The following is a 21,286-nucleotide window of genomic DNA, read 5'->3' on the forward strand; positions in this document are numbered from 1 at the left end:
TAAATTTTCTTACAACTTTCATTAGCATTTATTTTTACACGTATTTATTGAAATTCTATTTACAGCATAAATAATAAGTTCGATCCATATTCGCAGTAGTTTATTTTTAAATGATGTCGTAAAACGTCATTTGTCGTAGTCGATATTGCGAGTTTCCTGCCTCGAGCTTTCGCATTGTTTTAGTAGGTATTCCATGCGTTGCTTGTGTTGGCCTGGTAAATGATTGCCGAACATTTATACAAGTACGTGTTATTCCGATACGTACTAACTGAATATATACTTGAAAGCCATACCAAAAATGTGTCGTAGTATATCACACGAACAATATGTATTCGTGGTATTTCTCACTGCCTTCAAAACAGAGGTCATTATTTCATAAACTAGAACATCGTGAAAGCCTCTAGTAGCTCCTTAAACAGGATTGTCAGTCACAACTAACCACATAGTTTTATAGGCATAAAATTTCGTACACTTTAGACAATCGTATGCTAATAAAACTCAAATTAAAAACCTGCATGTGACTTTTCGACCCCATAAAAATAACGTGACTGTGCCATATGCCAACGGCACGCCAACTTTTACCCGAACTTACTTTTTTCCATAGCAGTAAGTACCTGTCGAACGTTATAATCAAGCATAATCCTGCGAAGAGCTTCATCTTCTTTAGAATCTTCTCCTGCAATAAGTGGAAAGAAGGTAATATGGACAATACACCGTAGCTTTACGCGTGAAACACCTTTTTATGAAGCAGCTACTGAAAATTAAAGGGTCGTCGAAAGATCTACGTTAACTCTTTACAAGTCTAGAGAGAGCAAGTCTAATATCTCGCGACAATGTAGAAGTTAATGAAGCTCCGAATAGCTATTTAACAAAAGAAGTGGAAATCCCTCCCCCATTGAATAGCAATGAATGCTATAGTATGACTGGTATCATTTATACTTTTTGTTTCCTAATTTAGCTGGTTTTCTTTACCTCGACGACGGAACAACATCTGCAAATTTGAAAAACAAGCTTATTGGTTTCAATTGACCGTGTACATGAACTCCATATCGGCTGAAGAGATGACAGTCATAATTTCATAGGGGTAAAAGCGACTGGAGTTAAAAAAAATTCAAGTTGACAAGAATATTTAAAGGCTACACGGTTTCAGCTAGAGAAAGATCATCTTTTAGTTGGCTGCAACAAAACTTTTATACCAAATCAACCTTAACATTAAAAAGAAAGTGATTCGTCGTGCTTTTATTACGTGCAGTTATAGAAAATCAACGTCACTTTGGCGCATTGGCAAGTTGAAATGACTTAAATCAACCTTATAAAGTCTTGCGAGACTAGTAACCGAATATAAGATAAAGACTAACCCTCGCTGTTGTTATTTTTTGCAGTTTTTGGTGGAAACAAGATACGAATTGGTGGTTTAGTGCTCAAGTCGTTTGATGTACCTCGCCGACTCCTAAATGAATTCATTGTCACAAACCTCCGTATATAATCAGTTCACAAATCCACGGTTCCTTCAAGTATTTTCTTAAGAATTCTAAAAAACTGCTTAAATTTCTGTATTGTTGAACCTTGAAGATAGTCGTTTGCTGTACTGTTGACAGAACACAGCTGTTGCAGTATTACATGGTTCCCATTTTCCGTCGTTTTAGATTTCGGAAAACGCCTTTCACTAAAAACTTTCTCTAAGAAAATTTAGAGAATCGTTTCGAATTGCAAACCTTTAAATTACGTGCATGCACACTTATTGAAAGTATATCAATACAAGTGGATTTACGTACTCTAATAGAGAGGCAAATGGTATTTCTACTTTCCGCACCCTTTGAGTTTTGTTTACCATTCATCCGCAAAATATTACTGTCGTAGGTCGTGAAAAGGTGCTGCTTAATTAGAGTGCCGTATAAGGTGGAGAGAAAGGATGGCGACCAACAAAGTGTTTTGTAAGTTATCGAACCATATATTTGAAACTTAAATAACTTGACGATGTGTTTTTAGGCAAGCGAACACGAGTTTTATGTTTATCAGTAAAAGTACATTTTTTGTTCACTTTTATTCAGAGTGCTTTCTTTACTCTCCACTCGAGTCGCAGATAACTAAGAATTTTAATGCTCAGCCTGCCGCTAGTAGGTATGGTCAGTTGTACTACTTGTGGTACCAGTGGTACCATTAGAAGCTATAATGGTAAGAGATTTGCGTAGTAATTTAAGAATTTTTTAAGGAAGACGCAGGGTTCATTTGTGGGCTATTTTTGGATCGATATGAAAATAAAATATCGCAATTTATGTCGCAATTTATAACTCGAGACCCTTCTAAAGACAGCCTTTCTTAATTTCGTGTTTAAATTCCAGCCGTAGCCTTTCTGAAAGAAGCAGTTAACAAATTTCCAGACCTCATCGGCACGACCCTACTCTGCACTTTAAGTGAGTCATTACATAGGCATAACATATATATATAGTAAATTTATGTTCTGTTTTATTTTTTAAAATTCGTACGATGTAGGGAAATTGTGTAACTTAGTGAAAAAAAATCAAACATACTAAATAAGAAAAATAGTGTTTCATTTGAAAGCATTAGTAATCGATAAAATGTTTTGTTTTGAGTGTTAAAGATATAAAATGTTTAACTTTTTTAGAATGCTACTCATGACTAGTCTGTCTGTGGATTAAATTTATGTCAAACCGTTATTACTTAAATGCGCTACGAAGTTTAGCATATAATAGTAGTAAGCACGCAATTTCGTATATGGAAAACTGTAAAAGAGATGTATTATCTGTACGTCGTTTCTTGCTTGATTATGTGCTAAAAAAGAGTGAGTTGGGTTGATAATTTTTTTTAATGCATAATCGATGGATGCTTGATAACCACCTAGCACGCTCTATATAATACCTATTTTTTACTTTCAAATTTCAGTGTTTCCGTACGCTGCCTACAATGTCCGCAATGAAGAGAGAAAACGTCCCTTTACCTATCGGCAGTACTACACTGTGTGGCGCCCGGAAGATCCTCGCTCAAATCAAATGCTAAAAAAAATGGAGAAATATAATTGGAAACCCGAAATGAAACCCGATGCGAAAGCCATCGAAAAGGCCCGCAAGGCAGCTGGATTTGCATAGTAAATTCAACCAGGAAAATCTTTTTGGTTAAGGGAAGAAAGAAGTATTCAACATTTAAAACGATAACTCCGACAGTGGACATACATCAACAGCAATTTCCATGAAGACTAACAAATAAGAGAAGGGTAGAAAAACGGCAGATTTGAAATTATAAATAAATAATCGGTTTGTTCCGTTTTTAGACATCATAATAGTTGTTTTTATTTAGTCGAGTAAACAAAACAACAAGCAAGCATAGAAGAAGCAATTCCATAAGCAATATCAACAGTATGCATATTTTATGAATTCTCTAATTAAGACTAGATTGTCTTGCTGGGAGCAGAGATCCTGCGTTCTTGCATTATAAAATGCAGCGCACCGATATAGCGTTTCGGATACAGAAAAGTATTTTTCGCCAAAGATTGTTCTTGAAAATAATTTTGAACTATGTGCCGCACAACTGGACACGTTAAGATAAACTACAGTCAATAATAACAGAACGTTATATTTATGTTAGCATGTGACTTTATTGAGCGATAATAAACGAGCATTACACCAAAAAAACGTTGAGCTGTATGCCAGAAGTGTCATTATCTCATCTTAAAAACCGGCGGTTTATAACCAGACGTTGACGGCGCGTATTGGTTAAGAGGTTCTCGAATTCCCATTTCCAATGATCGATTGCTTCCAATGAAACTGTTGTAGTCAACAAACGGTATGCAGCCTTCTGTAAGGTCGACCAGATCTGTCCCGAAACGACCAACGGTTGATCTGTTACCGGCTGGCTCTTCACTTCCTGTATCGGAGGCAAGATCTTTCATATCTGCATCTTTCGTCTCAACTAATAATTTCCTAAAATCAACCTGAAACATATTTTGAGAATTAAACTCCTCCTGCTGAATTCACTGTCATAGGCTCGTATGCACTTAAATTATATTTAGGCGCTTCTCAAACTCCAGCCGATCACTGTGATATTTTTCGAAATATTTCTACAACAGCAGTTTTAATTTTTCTTAGCGGCATTACATTTTTAGGCCATTTTTTAACCTGCGTAACGCTGCCTGATTTATAAGTTACTAGATCTGATTCAAAAGCTAGGCGAAGGAATAAACATAATAAGGATATCAGATTCGCTCAACGCGAGCAGAACACGTCTCTATGGCAGATTTAACACTCGTGTGAAATGAGTCAAACAGAGAAGCTTTTACACACTGTTCACCTTGGGGCACGGAGGAGGTGATGCCGGTGGGGGCGGGCTTGGTGACAATATTTCCACGTGCTGGACTTCCACTGGGGGCAAAGCGCCTATGATTTCTTTTACAAGTTCGGGAGAGCAACCTCCAAGGAGACCCACGGCGGTTATATTTGTCTTCAATGCTAGAAGAAAATACAATAGTGAGGTCAACCATATGCTCACTCAATTTATTACCAATGATACAAATTAAATTAAAAATATATCATATGAACCCTACTATGAAATAGAGTGAAAAATTAAGCTAGGTTGGTATTGCTTACACAGGCTTCGGTAAGTTCAACAATCACACCGATGTCTTGCCTATTCTGTGTTGTGCAAAAATATTGTTTTTTATATGTGTGATTTCTGCTACATAAGGAGCGTGTCTACTGACTAAGCTTATTTCAACAGGCCACCCGCCCTTAAGAATTATTTGTGCCCATCATAAGAACCCAAACCAAAAGCCTGAATCGAACCCTAAATAAGGTAATAAAAGCTTATGCTACTTCCTGGACTTCCTCCTGTCTACGCAGTATACAAGTACATGGTCGGCGTGTTATGGGTCGTTGATGCTGATCTTTTTGAATGCGTCGCTATGGTGACTATAATTAGCAAGCCTACTGCCATGCTGATTCTAATCCCAGTGTTGGTACCCATCGTCGCCAAAAATAAACAATCAGGAAAACAACATATTAAGAAAGATAGGGACTTATATTATTAAATTTAATGGCTGTTTGTATGACCGCCATACCTCTTCTCAAAGGTTTGTTGAAAAAACTCCGGATAATCTAGTGGGAGCTAATTCTTAATGTTCTACCTAAAAAAAGTAACTCAAAGGACTTGTCCATATCGAGATGTGGACAAGCCCTTTGAGCATAACTGATAGTGCTAAATAAAAGCTGCCTCCTTAGGACATATCAAAAGCGTAAAGCTAAAATCGAGGAACTATAAATGTCTACGTAAATTCAAAATCAACATAAATTACGAATCTAACCTTTAACAGTGTTTTGTAGCACTCTTGCAATGCTATCCATCGCTCGAACTGCCGCCACAGGAATGCCTTTATGAACACACAATTGTTGGAGGTGAATAACAAGTCTGCAATGGACAACGTAAAGGTACTAAGCTGCAAATGTACGCTACGATGGAGACGCTTTCAATGACTGTTTATCATCAACAGGAACTAAATCACTTGTCTCCATTGAAAACAAATTAATTTCCTTCATCTAACAGGGTATTGCTATTTCTTCACGTGCTGATTACAGCGCCGTCGACAATCTTTACTACTGCTACTGCTAACCTCTCTGGTCGGACATTGGCATTGAGAAGAACCACTTTCAAATTATCACTACAGGATTCAACACCACGTGTTATGCTATTTAATCCAAGCATAACTCGCCGTCTGATCTCACCCTGCAAAAAATACAAGAAATGTTCATTTATTCATTCATATACTGAATCTTTATAACAGTCATTATTCTGAAGACATGATATTTATTGTGCTCAATGTATCAGGATAGATTGAACTCCCACTGCTTTGATTTACCATTGAGTTGCAAAGTCATCACACATTTCTGCTTGAAACAATTCAACCTGCTTACCCTATTTTTGAATTCTTTCAAATAGCTGACCAGTTTGTTTTCTATCAGCTTATCAGCCCTCTCATCGATAGTTCGCAAAATTGGCTCCTCGAGATTCGCGAGCATTAACCGCTTAAGTGTCTTCTTCGTTTTAGCCTTTGGCACTTTTGTTACGGGAATCGATGTCATGATGTGCGTCATTTGGCAAACGAGTTCCTTGAAAACTGAGATGTCGTTCATCTATTACTATTGGGCAAAACAAAAAACCATTTACGGTTCGTTATTGAGGTAAGGAAATTTGTTGTTTTCTATTTGAGAAGTAAAGCGATTAGTAAGCCTTCTGTAGCTTAGTTTGGACGGAAAAGCTGAAAACGCATTGCAACATCGGAACAAAGATTTCGATTGAAAACGCTTCTTTAAAATGAGTGCTTTTCTTATCTAAACGGTCCTGTGCATTTTCGTGCATACTTGAACTACAAATATGAATTGCTACATTTTGTAATAACAGAATTGCAATTACTAGGCAAAAAACACGAAGGGCCGGTAATCAAGTTTGTTTCCAACTTTACCTAGCTGTGGTCATCGACAAATGAATCTCTGTACATAACGAAAACGAATACTTCATCATTTGTCTCCTAGTTACACTCGGAACTTTCCTTGCTTCAGTATAATAATGTTTTCCGAAATTCAAACCATTTAAACAATTCGTCACGCCTAATATTGATGTCGTTATTGTTCACACAGAAGCCTTCATAGATCATGCACTTACCTAACAAACATGTTTTTGTTTGTCAACCTAGTTATCACGGTAAGGTAATGCGGTTGAAAATAGTTGTGAGCGCATGATTTATCTTACGTTGCCATGTTGTAGGCCACTGAATACCGGTAACGATTCACATAATTCATCCTAAGCAGTTGTATGCGTTCACACGTATTTTGTAAACATCGTTGGCCCACAAAACACTGGATTTCACTTTAGTTTTAGTTGAAAAAAAAGAGACCAAATTGCTACTTAAATAAATGCCATAACATCAAGCACAATGTATGGTTGGTGAACGCATACATATAAACACAAACAGACATATTCGATTTCCGTCAGCGCAGCGAAACAAGTCGGAACCCGCAAAATTTGAATCCTGCCAAAATCGAACGCGGTTGATCGCGCATGCATGTGTGTAGGAGACGAACAAATTACGGATGATCTATTTTTTTTCAAGTGTCTATCAATCGGATATGACTGTTGTAACAGGTTCAATATTACTCGAAAATTCAGTTTGTGACATTAGTAACCCGTGATCGACAATTTCTTTGATTGAAAAATTTGACCGACAGATGAAAACATATGGCCCATTATTTTAAATTGCTGTGTTAAACATTGTAATCCACTAGTGCTTTGATGTGCGAACACGGGATCTCTGTTTTTCGTAAATAATGAGCACTTATAGTACTTCATGGCAATTAATTAACATTGGAAAAATGGTCAGCTGGCCGGCAGTGATTTCTCATCTTCACGTGAGCAATACGTTCAAAGTTTATCTCGAATTCGTCTTTTTTTTTTCGATGGAAATGGTGTATTTGTTTTTGACGCACATATGCATGGATATAATTCACCGGAACCCACTGGAAGCAATTTTTTATATCGAAAATCACAGTAATGGGTCTCATTATGTAATGATTATTTAATTCAGTACTCTCCAACCCAACGGGTCCCTTAAGATCATTTATTAGAACGCATATTACAGAATAGGAATATCATGACAACACATATGATGTATCTGATTTCTGAAACGTTTGATTATGTGAAAGGTGCATGAGTAAATGGTTATCAAATGGCGATAGCGCGTTAAGTTCATACTAAGTTATGTTGAGCGTTATACGTTAAGCCCTTAACCAGATCTCAAATCAGTTGTCGCAGCGTAATAAATTACCATTATTTTAATAAAACAAATCAGCAGTGACAACTATTGCTTGTTCCGTTCCGTGCCATAATGTTTGCTGGTCTTCTGGAAACATATATATGCCTACTGGCAGCGGAAATAAGTCTTTTCTATTTGTTCTAATCGCACATGATCCGTTCGGCACATTATTTAACAGGTACTGATGCCTGAAATCGTGTTCAAAATAAACAACATTGTCAATTTACAGATGCGTGCCACTGTATTAGGCAGCTTGATTCGACGATCTGTTTTCAATAGCTTTTTCAAGACAATGTCTTCATCGTGTTCACCGCCGCTGATTGTAGTGCTTGGTTCAACAGGAGTCGGAAAGTCCCAGTTAGCTGTAGAGATAGCAAAGAAATTTAATGGCGAAGTGATTAGTGCTGATTCTATGCAGGTAAGCTTTTCAAATACGTTTGAATGCTTGACTGACGTACTAACGTATACAGATCATGGATCAGAGCGAATATGCTCAGCTTTATTATTATCTTTATTACTAATATTACTGATTAGTGCTGCTAACTTACGCGATAAATATATCGAGGATCCAAGTTAGTCTAGTACACAAAGACTGGATAGGCCGCAAGGGCAGCTGGTAACATAATCAGTGAATAACGATGAACTACCAACCCCTGACAACGCAGGTATATAAAGGGTTGGACATTATTACAAACAAAATTTCGCCCGAGGAGATGTGCGGTGTGCCCCATCACATGCTGGGTTTTCTTGATCCTCTCAAGGAGTTCACAGTAGTGGACTTCCGAAACCGAAGTCTACCAATAGTAAGCTGACAACCTTTACCTTGCAGTAGATATTCATCCGCATATAATTGCGTAATGCGCTTTTGTGTTTCTCGTATAAATGCTACATTAAATTTGATCTTTAAATCACTATTTCTACAGCCGCTTAGGTAGCCACCTTACGGGACCCTATTTGCATTGAACATGTTTCTTTTGTCACTGTCACGTATTTCCTAAACAGATCCGAAAAGTTAAAAAAAAAAGCGCGTACTTCCATTTTTCATATGCTGTTTTATAATTTTTACAGTTGGAACAATTACGTTCGATCGGTAAAATGGCAGTCATTGTGGGTGGTACTAATTACTATATTGAATCCTTGATCTGGGAAACTCTGGTAACCTCGTATAGCAGTAGCGCCGAAAATATGAATAGACTTATAGCTGAAGCGCCGAAATCGTGTTATCCCGATGAGAGTACGACGAGTCTTTACATCCGATTACAAAATATTGATCCAGAGCGGGCCCGCACGGTATGTATAAGCGGAGCGATTATGCGTAGCACTACAAATATCTTTGTAATAAGAATAATAATAATTGTTATTATTAAGCTGCCTACATTATATTTACCGCGAATATAATTTCACGACTCATATTTTATGACCTTCTTGCGTGTAGGTGCTGGGATACAAATTACTGGCTCTGTTCACTCCAGAGTTGAAAGTTTTAAGGTTCACCAGAACAAGGATTAGCCAACGTTTAGCAGAGTACCAGCAATCTAGGTTGAAATTAAAAAATTCTGCTTTTGAAAAGTTATCAACTCAAATTGTGACTTGCTTAACATCCTTTCCTTAGTTGTGAATGACCAATATTCTTATGGTAAATGTGTCCGATATTTAAAGAAATTCCTGTTTCGTGCACGCTAAAAATGTATTGACGACTGCTGCTGGAACTTCAATCACACAGAATTTACATAAAACTTTGTCTGGACACATTTCCGAATCCCAGGCGCAGAAGTTCTAAGAAAATAAACAAACTAGGTAATTAAGCGTTAGAACTCTCAAGTAGGTCCCAAAACTGTATTTTCCTTGAATGATGATTTTGCTTCCAACTTTTGCAATCCAATTTGCTCTGCAAATGTACAAATGTCTAATTCTGGCATTTTCCTTCAATGCCCAGATTCATCCGAACGATCGAAGAAAGATTGAACGAAGCCTACAAGTATTCAACGATACGAAAATACCCCAAAGCCACATTTTTTGTGACCAGCGGCAGCGGGGTGGCGTTTTAGGTGGACCATTACGTTTCAAATATGCGATCATTTTTTGGATTCAGTGCCAACAGGAAGGTAAATCCATTGGAGGTGAACAAAAGGCTCAATTCAAATCTTCCTCACTGTCTCAGACAGAAATAATATCACGAGTTATTCTAAATTTACAGTTGATTCCGCCTTGTTTATTTGGTAATGACAGATCTTCAAAGCTTTTACGAACGGTGTTAGTTATTCACCTCAACTTATTTTAATTATAGTAATGCTAGTAAAATCAACAACAGTCATAGAAATCATAATACTATAGTATCAAGTCACAGTAATAAATTATTTGCCCATTATCTTCCATATTAACAGTTTTAGAAGCCCGCCTAGATGCTCGGGTTAATCAAATGATAGAACAAGGTCTCATCGACGAATTGCTCAACTTCCATGCTGATTACAATTCCCGGCGTAAAGAAAGCTGCGACTACACTCAAGGCATTTTCCAATCAATCGGATTCAAAGAATTTCATTCATATATTACATCTTCGGCTGAAGATCGGAACTCAAAAGAGGGTTAGCTTGCTACTTGTTTATTTTCTTTCTATATTCCTATTTTATAATGGATGATTCTAGCTTTTAAACTGAGCTTTGATTTCTTTGAAGATACATCATCGCTACAGTCATACGTAGGTCAAGAAAAAAACAAACCTGGACTGACTAAAGCTGGAAACGTTAATCATAACTTACACATTAAATGAATGAAAAGAAGAAACGAAAACGAACCAAGCATAGTCTATAAAACTGATTTCTTTCTATATTTTTTTTTTAACTTATCCTTATAGAAACACATATTTGTTCTTCAGGAAAGAAGGCATTTGAGCACAGTCTTTGGTTGATGAAGCAAGTGACAAAGCGATACTCAAGGTATCAAAAAAAATGGATTAACAAACGATTTTTAGGAGGTTAGTCGGCGACGAACTTTTCTTGCCTCTTGTTCATTGGTTATTGTGCTTTATATATATATATATATATATATGCCCTTGAAATGGCTTGAGGTTTATTTATTACGTTTGAAACCGATCATTTACTTAGGCTATAGAAATGCAGAAAATGGAATAGCTGTTCAAGTCAAAACTTCAAATTGAAGGCATGTTTAGTTGAAAATATATTCGTTTTTTATTCTTTTTTTTTGTCGTCCCAGCACTACTAGTTCGTTGTTCCATTGTGTTTGATCAGTTTAAATACCATTACAGTCTCTATTTGTAAGATATTTGGGTAACGTTACATGCAGTAGTGCTTATTTTGGAAACTTTTTGTCCTTTGGAAAAAACCATAAACGCTATCAAAAACTGAGATGAAGACAGCCATAAATATATGCCTTTTTGTTCTAGAGATCTATTGAGCTCAGAAAAACTTAAAAAACACACAAAAACTATGTTTTGCTTTTGTATTGGTGCTTTTTGCAGAGCCCGATCGTGAGGTTCCTCCAATATATGGTTTGGATGGAACCGATCTAAAAGCTTGGAATTACAACGTACGGGACACTGCCATAGAGATCATAGAGAACATCCTGGCAGGCAAACAACCAAACACGCAACCCTTGCAAAAGACTGACATTGTGAGAAGCCGAGAAGGAATATTTACATGCGAGATGTGCAGCGTAACGTCAGTCGGAGAGATTAACCATAATGGTACAACCAATACAAGTGCCGCATGGGGCAGCGTGGTCTGGGTGGCCATGATTACAATGCCATTTTATGGGTCTTTTAGAGAAGCCCCACTCAACCCGGCTAGATTTTCTAATAAATGCAAATCCTTAATGTTATACCGAAGAGGTGGTCTTGAAGACTCATTCGCACAATAAGTATAGATTAAAACCTTAAAAAGCAGTACAGTGCCGTAATATACGCCTGCCTCCTTCTGGATTATTTTACCACCTCATTTTATCGTACCAATGACTGCATTGCACCACAAATGCTAAGAAAAGCACTAATCATGTCCTACAATGGCTTTCACTACTACTATAGGTTATGGAAGCTTGTCAATGATGCTTGATTTAACTCTCCGCACCAGAGTTATATGTTGCAACATATACGATCGCCAAAGCTAATGCGAGCTATTTGTTTTGCAGCTCATATGAAATCCAAGAAACACTATTTTCGTCTAAGAAGAATGAAGAAAACTGCTGAAGAAAAAAATCAAGAAAAGACTCTTGCAGACGAACCCCACGAAGGTAAATTTGGCGCAAAAGACGCTTCTGTGGAGGAGCCACATACGAAAGGCGTTTCTGCAGAGCAGACACACACAGAGAAACCACCCAACAAACTTCGAAAAGTTGAAGGGATGGCATAATTATGGCAGAACATAAACGGCACTGCGCCAGAGCTTCTTGCTTATTTAGCTTAAATCTTGGAGACCATTTCAAGTGTGAGATTCGACTATGTTCGTTTAAATAGCGTAGGCTATAGCGCCTAATGTACGGCATTGTTATCCAAAACCGCTTTTTATTGTTACGAAATTTTCTTCTTGTCGATTTTTTGTTGTTATCAATTTCAAGTGACATTATTAAATAAACCAGCTTGTAGTTCACATAAGTACACTGTTTTCATTTTACCAATATATATGTAGATTCTTTCAGTATGGAAACGTTATTTTGCTACTGCGGAATCAAGCAGACCCATCCTCCAAAGTCATATTGTATTTGTCTACGTAATTTAATTTTGGTATATAAGCGTTGACTATTTTATTTGTAAAACAAGCTCGTTTTTAACTGACCGATTTCATGTTCGTTCAATCAATTAAGTCTCTGCTACGGCAAACAAAAACATTCTATGCAAGCAATACAAATAAGTAAGCTGTCAGATGTCAAAAACTTACATTAGATGCAGTTTAGAGGTTTAACTGATAATCTAATTCGGGCTTATAAATACGCGGGCCCATGAAATAAAATAATTATTTAAAATATACAAGACATTCTCATGCGGTTATCCGTAGTTCTTAGTTCATAATAATGTTACTGAAAGATATCTGTCGCCTATGTCTATTAAGGTATCTACTGAATAAAAGTTTATCTAAATTGCTCTCCCTTGTTCTGCTTGATTTTTTTTTAATGGCATTTCTTACCTAAATCATTTCTATACAAATAAATAGTTGAAATTAAATTATTCTTTACCAGTAAGATTAATTAACTACTTTGCTAATCAATTTCATATAAGCACTACCATTCAAATACGTATACTATGCATTCAGCAAACTTGCAACTCCTTTGTGCAGATGCCTTGTATTATACCAAAGGTTTAACCTTTGTTGAGCCTAGAGCGAAATATGCTATTATAAGTACTCAAATTAAGAAAACTCTTTTAAAGCTTTACAAACATCTGTTTACAATATTAGAATCGCTTCGTACACCATAAATAGAATCAATTGCCATTTCAGTTAGCTGCTATACTCAGAATGTTCGTAAAAGTAGAAGAAATAAGTGATAAATTCCGAGAAAGTCCACAACATCCCGTTAGTTTTTTTATGTTTTATGACAGGGCATATTTTGCATACTATGTAAGCTATATTTCGATAAGGCTGACATAACCATTTAGAATTTAGTTTGATCCTATAGTTTAACTTGAGACGTTTAATGTTTTTCGGATGCGCTAAACAGGCTTCATTGCCTTGTTGGATTTTACTGCTGGTAACGGCTGTACTGAGCTGCAACTACGAGTAATAATAAAAATGAGCGTTGACAATCGGCATACGATTCAATACTTTAAACCGAGCTTCAGTCGAGAGCATACTTCAATGTCCGCTACTTCAAAAGCTAATAGTGCTAATGCTCACTTCTTCGTTCAATTTATCATTTCGTTTTTCTGCACATTCGTGCTAAAAAATCTGTATTCAGGAAGCCTTTTTAATCTGGCTGCACTATATTTCTTATATTGATTTTTGGGTAACGTGCTTGCCTGTCAAGCTGGTAATAGTTTAAGCTCGAATCAATACGTAAACGCACTTCGTTTCGTCCTGGCAGAAGTCAACTGCACGAAAGAATAGCTAACAATTCAAGTACCAGGCGTAAAACTCGTAAAATTATATAGTTCGTCAAGTGCATATCCATTTTTAGACGGCTTTATCAAATTCATTATAAAAACCTGAAAACCAAGAAAGAAATTTAAAAACTATATATTTTTAATTGAAAAATGTCTCTTATGAACAGGGGGTGTGAGATTGATACAACTTCTTTAATCTTTTCTACCTATACGGCACCTAATTGCTCTTGTCTCAGCTCGGTTGTGTCGCTGGATAGCTAATATTTGTGACAATTGTGCTGTGTGGCTATAAATTGTGTTTGGTTTTCGTTTAGCTTTATCTCAGGTAGATCTAAATCAGTGAATAATGAGATTAGTTCATACAGGTATTTATCTACCACTGGAACTGCATCTGATCAGAAAAATCGGTTTCAACGTTAAACAGCCTTTGTTAGGGAGTTAACAACTGTTCAATAAATCCCGTTTAATAATTTAAAAGTCGAACTTTTAGGCCTGTGGTTAGTAATCTTGTAATTTGCGTCGATATGTCATACATATGCATATATTTTGCTTTATTATTACACAATAAAAATGATTTGGACAACTCGCTCATGCGCTTCCGTGGGTAAAGGAAGGATGTTTTGTCACTGCAGTCGTTCATTACATTGACGCTACTCTCAATGACGTGCGAGGGATTAGCTTGAATATTAAATATACTGAAGTAGCACACGCTGTCCTTAAAGGGCTGCGTCCATCGCTTGTTGTCAGTTAATTAATCTTATGTTTATTTGTGAATAGCATCTAATGCCGCACAATAGTACATCGGCGCACTGTATCGCATTAAACAATGCTATCGATGTACAATGGCCCGACCGGCCCTTGCATCCACCATTGTTTGGGTGGAACGCACCACTTTTTTCATATGTCTAATGTCGTATGTTGATTCCACTTTGTTCCACATAAAAAACGACAGATTCAGCTATATATAATAAATAACGACCACAAAATAATTAATCTCTTCGGTGTTCAGACTTCCCGAAGGCCAACCAGCCTGCCAGCTGCCTACCCCGGCTTTGACTCTCGTTCTATTTGATTTTATCCTATCGCATCCCGCAACGTTGGCTCTTATGAAGCACTCTAAATCCAAAAAGATATTATCTAGTCTCAGCTAGCGTATGGGTAAGTTGTACAATGCGTACCCGCACACACATTTCAACAGCCTTTGTTCCGGCTGATATCGACAATAGAGGCTATTGTTTGAATGCTATTCACGTTAGCCCATGAAGTTCCTGTTCTACGTACGCGCGAATTTGTTGCTGCTCTTGCAACAACCAGTCAGTAAAATCGAAGCATTATCTATTTATCATCATAAACATAGTAGGCTGGTGCAGTATTAGCGTCGTCGTTAGCGGCAACGTGCCGATAATACTATCAGATGCCTATCATTACTAGTGGCGCTGGCACCTCGCTACTGCTGGTCTCAGCACCGCGCTACACGGTGTACGATGAATAGATGGAAAACGAATCGCGCGGCAGCAGAGTCCAGGGCAGCCATCATCACAGACCACGATGTCATAGCGGCAGAAGCAGAAGCATTAGCGACGGCGATGGCTGGCCATTCAATACTATTCAACCACTGCCACACCGGCAGAAGCAGTCAGAACAGCCCCGCCGAAAAACTAGAAATTTCTGGCAACACTGGGTACGCATGCAAGATTCGCACACAAAATATGTCTAGTTGTAGCCATTTCCAATGGTTCAGTTACCCTTTCCAACTATGCGGTTAAATTTATGAGCGAATTTCGAACGCGGTTCACCCATGACACTATGAACTAGCCGAGAAATTCGAACTTGCCGCTATCCTTCTTCCAAGATGGCGGCCAAAGATTCGAATCGCCCGCCAGAATGGGGCCTTCCGAACGAGCAGGCTTTTTGTTTACCACGAGGTTGATGCTGCTGTAGGCTCAGTCGGTCTCTTTGCAAGTTCTTCCTTGCCAGGTGCGTACACGTGTCGTCAAGTGCTTTCCTAGCAATTGTCTTCCGAACGTTTAGCTGTCGCCTAAGAACGGCTGATTAGGAAACCGAGACACCGGTTCTTCATCGTCGCTAGATTTTTACTACGCGGGTCAGAATCAGGCTTGGCTAAATCCTGCCACATGGTGTTCGCCTGAGTCGACTTGATCAATGTTACCCCATTGTTCTTGTTCACAAAATTTTCTGTGCTATTGGTCCTTCTCTTGTTAGTGATCTAATGTTTTTTAAAACGACTATTGAATAATCAGAGTGTTATATCCGTATCGTAGCTGCGTGATTGTATGCATTAACAAACGAGTTTTCGTCGTGTATCATTGATTGAGTCGTTCGTGATCACACGTGATTCATTATGCAACTAGCGGTACTCAGGCTAATGCGAAAGTTCACTACAGTGTCTATTTCATCCATCAATCGATAACTCCAAAATTGTTTTTCAATCTCTATGCGCGAGTTTTTCGAGCGCTTTCTATGCTTGTGTGTTGTTGGGAGCATGTTTCGGAAGACTTTTATCGGAACACCGGACCGAAACAACTGTGTCCGTCTGTCTAATCTATGCCTTTAATCTATCTACTACTGCTGGCAACGCTAACCACTAACGACGTTTGATGCATTTTTTGTGATACAGCACCGCCATGTTATTCTCAATTTAACTGTCGAGTGATGAGTTGGGTATCTTTATTGCAGCTCGATCGTTGGTGACAATAGATTTTTCGGCTGCCTGCTTCGATACTGCTTTATAGAACGTTGTGCGGTGACAAGGCTGTTATTGCCTACGTGGTCACAACGAGGCCGTATTGCATTGGCAGCAACATTTGGTATATTATCGCCACTGTACGTTGGGTCGTCGCTGTCGTCAGTTTGCAGGTCACATCGCACAGCACGTACGACGGTGCTACAGAGCAGAACACGGCCCGCCTTTAATGACAATATAATTTGTAATAATATATAATTGGCCATCCTATCATAGAAAAATGTGTGTGTAGAAGTTACTCAGTTTTTTACACTTTGGAAAACGTATAGTTTTGTCAGTTCAGTCGCTCTATAAGGCCAGTTAGGTTTAATTAACGATTACCAGTTTCGTCACCTCGTCGTCATCACCAGCAGACACTAGCGGATTTCGTGCTCAGTCTGGCGTGCTGCTGTGTGCTTAAACTCTACATGCTCGTTTTCTTGACCAGCCTCCCACGTTTTGTGGCCTTATTTAGTTGTTGCCATTGGCTCTGTAAAGTGCATGGCCTGTTACTTTCGGTTGGTTACTTTACACAGGCGCACGCCGGTCACCGAATCTTAGTCAGCTTACAAACTTGCAATTGTGACACGCTGCTTATTCTTCGCGCTACATTTGACTAATTCCATCATACATTTATCTGTCCTGCCAGTAGCAGTGAAGTTTTCAGTAACATTTTTTCGTGTATCTGTCTCTTTTCTAGAGAAATGGCTGTAGCAAATCCGATTTTAGCTGCTCATCCTCTCCATAGGTCAGCCGCAATCTTCCACTGTTTTTCTTCGGAATCGGAAATCTCCATCTAACCGACAACTGGCCCCAGTTGCAGTTCAAAAACCATAACACGCCCTTGTGGGTCTACAAACTACTGTCGGCGCTACTTTCCTATATAACGTCCCAAAAATTGTCAGCTTTCGTTCATTTCAAGATCGGTTTCGGTAGTACTCTAATCGTCGGCGGTGATCGCATTGTCTATACAGGCAACAGTGTTGACGGTAGTACCAGAAATATTATTGGGGTTGCTTAAACGTGGTTTGGTGGCGAGTCCGGACCCAGGGCGAACAGTGGTCGTAGAGTAGCGTTGACCTACCCAGGCTGGCTCTATTGCTTTTCTTTGTCTGTGGATGCGTGTGGGTGGTCTCCGGTCGATATATATCGATTTCAATGTGAGCGTGATTGAGCAAGGGTTCCATATTATGGTGGCCTTTACTGGTGGCAGCCAATTTGTAGGTACTCATTTTTGCCGCCATCTAACGTAAGTAATACGTATTTCTATAGCTTTCATCGGTGGGACAATCACGAGCCGGTGTCATTTAGCGATTTCAGTCGTTGTCAGAATTAGTAGCAGCCGGTTAAATTGTAGCCGTGTTCGGACGGTTTCGGCAGTACAGGTGTACCCCATTACGATGAACCAACACGGCGGTACTGCCTCATCAGAAAATCGCGCGCCCAGCTAGTGTCGATATAACTAATAGTCAGCATCAATCAGCATTATTTGCCATCACTGCTGTCACTTCCATTGGAGTGGTTACTGCCGACTATAACTTTAATACGGTCACCTAGGAGTACCACTACCACCATGAGTATTTGGTACCATCGCAATAAGTGGGCGGAATCCGCTGCTGTACAGTTTGATGTAGCACTCGTCGATTGCCTTATATACCGGTGTAATATATGTTATGTATGTATATACGCTGTGCAATCACAGTGGCGCATATCGCTTTTAACCCGTTGGCCTGTTCGAATGTTTGTCTACCTGTCTCACTTTGGCAGATGCTACCACTACAGCGAGACCACGAGAACAACCTTTAGCCGACACAAAGCGCACACTCTTTGGTGTTTGTGTGCTTGTACATGGGCGTTATTCAATTTTGTCGGTAAACGATCGGATGTGGTGATCTGTATTCATTCAAAGAGCCAATTTGTGCTGGTAAAAAATACCGCAAAGAGATTACCGGTTAAGGCTGCAAATGGTAATTCATATATTAAAATATATTTTCGCCTAGTTCTATTACGCTCAAACACAACGGCGGTGTGTCCGCCCATACCGATGTCGTAATATTAGACTGTGGCTGTTATGGGACTCTCCGTATTTACTGACCGTACATCGGTAGTGAGCACATACATATGCAACGACCAGCAGGCGACGGGAACACCATCACCTGGTCCACGAAATGTCGCAACGCTAACTGCGCTATAAGGATCACTGAGGGCCCTACGGCCTTTCTTCTACATTCGTAGAAGTCGCATTGTGCTCCGTATACATGTGTGCTCTGACATTAAAATTATCGCCAATCGTGTTCTCTATAAACAAGTGCGTTTTTACTGTTGTTAAATTTCACCTGGTTTGTTTATACCAGTAGACGCTGGCACTACAGACGAATATGGATATACACTACGCCCTTAGAGACAGACAGTTCTGCATCCGCCACGCTAATCAAGCAAAGGATGCGACCCTGAATCGTTTGATGGTGCTAGCAGATTTCTATAGGTGAAAGCACTCACCAGCAGTCTCTGATCAAAATCATGGAAATTTTATATATATATATACTGACATTTTTTTTTTGGTTTTCAACTGGCCATTTGGACTCACCAAGAGGACAAAAGATGGCAACAAAATTACTGGCATGTTACTGAGGAGACAGCTGTCTGTACTGTTCCGTGTGTAAGTTATTGCAGTAACATTGCGCTTAATCATACCACAGGGCTTCGTTCATATATTTCCACCTAAGAGTTTCAAAAATATAGAAAATTATATCAAATTACGATATGGAGAGCAATCAACACTTCAAGAAGGACAAAACTCTGCTTGAAAACTTCGCTTATGAAGAGCTGCCTTGGTATCGTTTTCCCATCAGAATTCAATGTTTACAGTGGGATGGTTTTTATATGAACCAGAAGATAATTATTGATCTAGTACGCTCACAAGGGAAGAAGGTTTAATCACAGGTTGAGTAGAGATTTCGATAATTAACTGCTATAATATAATGCGTTAACAACTCGAGAATTTGCAAAATCTTTCTTGCGAAAACTAATCCGCTTAAGTCTACATGAACTTGTCGTGTACTTATGTTCTACCTGTAACTCGAGGTAATGAAATCTTGTAGTAAATCGGATTTCACCTAAATCTTCCCGAGGACCTCTGTTAATTAAAATCTTGCATCAGAAGGTCTTATTCTAACTTCGTTTGCAAATGCTTTCAGTGTTACTTGATTGCGAATTAACGCCCCGCCGCAATGGAAGACCATGACGATGCTCACTTCGACCAGGCTGCCTCTGGTGCCTCGGCCACCTATCCCATGCAGTGTTCTGCTCTACGTAAGAACGGCTTTGTGATGATCAAAGCCAGACCGTGCAAGATCGTCGAGATGACCACCTCGAAGACTGGCAAACATGGTCACGCCAAAGTACATCTAGTGGGCATCGACATTTTCACCTCGAAGAAGTATGAAGATCTGTGTCCCTCTACCCACAACATCGACGTTCCTAATGTAAACCGCAGCGACTTCCAGCTAGTCGACATCTCCGACGACGGATTCGTGTCCCTGCTCGACGAGAAAGGTGACATCCGTGACGATCTCCGCATGCCAACTGATGAGGAGCTTGCCACGAAGATCACCGACGACTTCAAGAAGGGCGATACTACCATCGTGCTCACGGTTCTGTCGGCAGTCGGGGAGGAAGCCATTATCGCCTGCAAAAACTCTAACTAATCTATAATTGACTAAATGATGAACGATGAAGTTGCGGGTTCGTTTAAAACGCGCGCCTTTGGACATTGACATCGGTAGCAACACAAAAACCGAATATAGACATTAGATTACATCACAGACATGTTTAAACACACTCAAACACATATCCACTCACACATGTACGCTCGAACATGGACACTACACAAGCCGCTTCCACGTTCAACACGATTGTCACAAATCATTCACTTAAGATTAACTATTGCTATTGAGAAATTCCAGTAAAATAACAACCGCTGTGCGACGAAATACTGACGCGGTGGAAAGAAAGAAGAAATATGCTAATAATGTCAAGAGAAGGAAGCAATAAGAAGAGTTGCGCGAAGAGAAGCCTAGTATGTCTAGGGACGGCTTGCTGTTTGGGCCACATAGGGTATCAATATAGGGGAAACAACGGGACGGTATGAACAAACGTTAAAAAGGGGAAGGTGCGTTAAAAGAAACAGCGAAAATCGAAACCGTAAATGTGAAAGTATACAAGGAGCGAAGGCTAGAGGACACAGTTTATTGGTCAGTCTGACAGGTGGAGCAGAAGTACTTGTGCAGAAGGGTGGAGAGGAAAATAAAAAGATCTTGTGTAGAAGGCGCGATGAAAACGATCATAACACGGTCAGACTGTTATCGTCAGGCTGTTGACTGTTACATGGAACCGTGCGACTTCAAGACTTGCCACTATCGACGCAACGCACCCAAACGATATAATATAGTAAAGAAATGAAGATAAATAAAAATGGTAATGACTCTGCATGATGTAATAACGATGACGAAATATACATAGAACTAAGCTGAAAATAATAAAGAACTGAACTGTACGACGAATGATGATCAAGGAGCGAAAAAAACAATGAGGTGAGGATATAGAAAGCAGGCCAGTGGCGCATGTGAGATATTATTTTTTAACAAAATAAAATATGCTGCTACTGTTGGGGCGGAAA

At 39.0% G+C, this 21,286-nt stretch overlaps 3 protein-coding genes, 1 long non-coding RNA gene and 1 pseudogene across 15 annotated transcripts; 3 read left to right on the forward strand and 2 right to left on the reverse strand.

The window, feature by feature from the left end:
• LOC147756951 (uncharacterized) lies at positions 1-1,698 on the reverse strand. Of its 2 annotated transcripts, XR_015323718.1 has the most exons (4): positions 1,359-1,698; positions 973-991; positions 593-676; positions 1-212 (listed from the first exon to the last, which is right to left on the reverse strand). It is a non-coding gene; the product is annotated as an uncharacterized LOC147756951 (long non-coding RNA). The 2 variants fall into 2 exon arrangements; XR_015323717.1 differs by lacking the exon at positions 973-991 and having other exon boundaries at positions 1,359-1,634.
• A 79-nt stretch (positions 1,699-1,777) lies between these two features.
• Positions 1,778-3,298, forward strand: LOC111246876 (uncharacterized). 2 transcript variants are annotated; one of them, XM_022797216.2, is made up of 3 exons: positions 1,778-1,934; positions 2,343-2,414; positions 2,905-3,298. In XM_022797216.2, the coding sequence occupies exons 1-3, from the start codon at positions 1,913-1,915 to the stop codon at positions 3,105-3,107; spliced, it is 297 nt and encodes a 98-aa protein (XP_022652951.1). In that variant the 5' UTR covers positions 1,778-1,912; the 3' UTR covers positions 3,108-3,298. The 2 variants fall into 2 exon arrangements, with proteins under 2 accessions (XP_022652951.1, XP_022652950.1); XM_022797215.2 differs by lacking the exon at positions 1,778-1,934 and adding an exon at positions 2,011-2,175.
• A 290-nt stretch (positions 3,299-3,588) lies between these two features.
• Positions 3,589-6,140, reverse strand: LOC111247912 (uncharacterized). Of its 2 annotated transcripts, none has more exons than XM_022799453.2 (5): positions 5,922-6,140; positions 5,621-5,733; positions 5,315-5,418; positions 4,306-4,463; positions 3,589-3,949 (listed from the first exon to the last, which is right to left on the reverse strand). In XM_022799453.2, exons 1-5 carry the CDS (start codon positions 6,138-6,140, stop codon positions 3,677-3,679), a joined length of 867 nt encoding a protein of 288 aa, XP_022655188.1. In that variant the 3' UTR covers positions 3,589-3,676. The 2 variants fall into 2 exon arrangements, with proteins under 2 accessions (XP_022655188.1, XP_086839716.1); XM_086983590.1 differs by having other exon boundaries at positions 3,728-3,949; positions 4,299-4,463.
• LOC111247910 (tRNA dimethylallyltransferase) lies at positions 6,051-12,422 on the forward strand. Of its 6 annotated transcripts, none has more exons than XM_086983584.1 (9): positions 6,051-6,188; positions 8,046-8,234; positions 8,482-8,619; positions 8,885-9,106; positions 9,753-9,921; positions 10,201-10,401; positions 10,671-10,790; positions 11,295-11,519; positions 11,960-12,422. In XM_086983584.1, exons 2-9 carry the CDS (start codon positions 8,046-8,048, stop codon positions 12,178-12,180), a joined length of 1,485 nt encoding a protein of 494 aa, XP_086839710.1. In that variant the 5' UTR covers positions 6,051-6,188; the 3' UTR covers positions 12,181-12,422. The 6 variants fall into 6 exon arrangements, with proteins under 6 accessions (XP_086839710.1, XP_086839708.1, XP_086839709.1 ...); XM_086983582.1 differs by lacking the exon at positions 6,051-6,188 and adding an exon at positions 6,998-7,071; XM_086983583.1 differs by lacking the exon at positions 6,051-6,188 and adding an exon at positions 7,040-7,149.
• A 3,266-nt stretch (positions 12,423-15,688) lies between these two features.
• On the forward strand, positions 15,689-21,286 carry LOC111247913 (eukaryotic translation initiation factor 5A pseudogene; annotated as a pseudogene). Of its 3 annotated transcripts, none has more exons than XR_015323714.1 (2): positions 15,689-15,842; positions 19,806-21,286. The product of XR_015323714.1 is annotated as a eukaryotic translation initiation factor 5A pseudogene, transcript variant X1 (transcript). The 3 variants fall into 3 exon arrangements; XR_015323715.1 differs by lacking the exon at positions 15,689-15,842 and adding an exon at positions 15,848-15,969; XR_015323716.1 differs by lacking the exon at positions 15,689-15,842 and adding an exon at positions 16,061-16,083.

Source organism: Varroa destructor, unplaced genomic scaffold, assembly GCF_002443255.2.
Source record: "Varroa destructor unplaced genomic scaffold, Vdes_3.0 BEIS01000003.1, whole genome shotgun sequence".
In the NCBI taxonomy this organism is placed as follows: Eukaryota; Metazoa; Arthropoda; class Arachnida; order Mesostigmata; family Varroidae; genus Varroa; species Varroa destructor.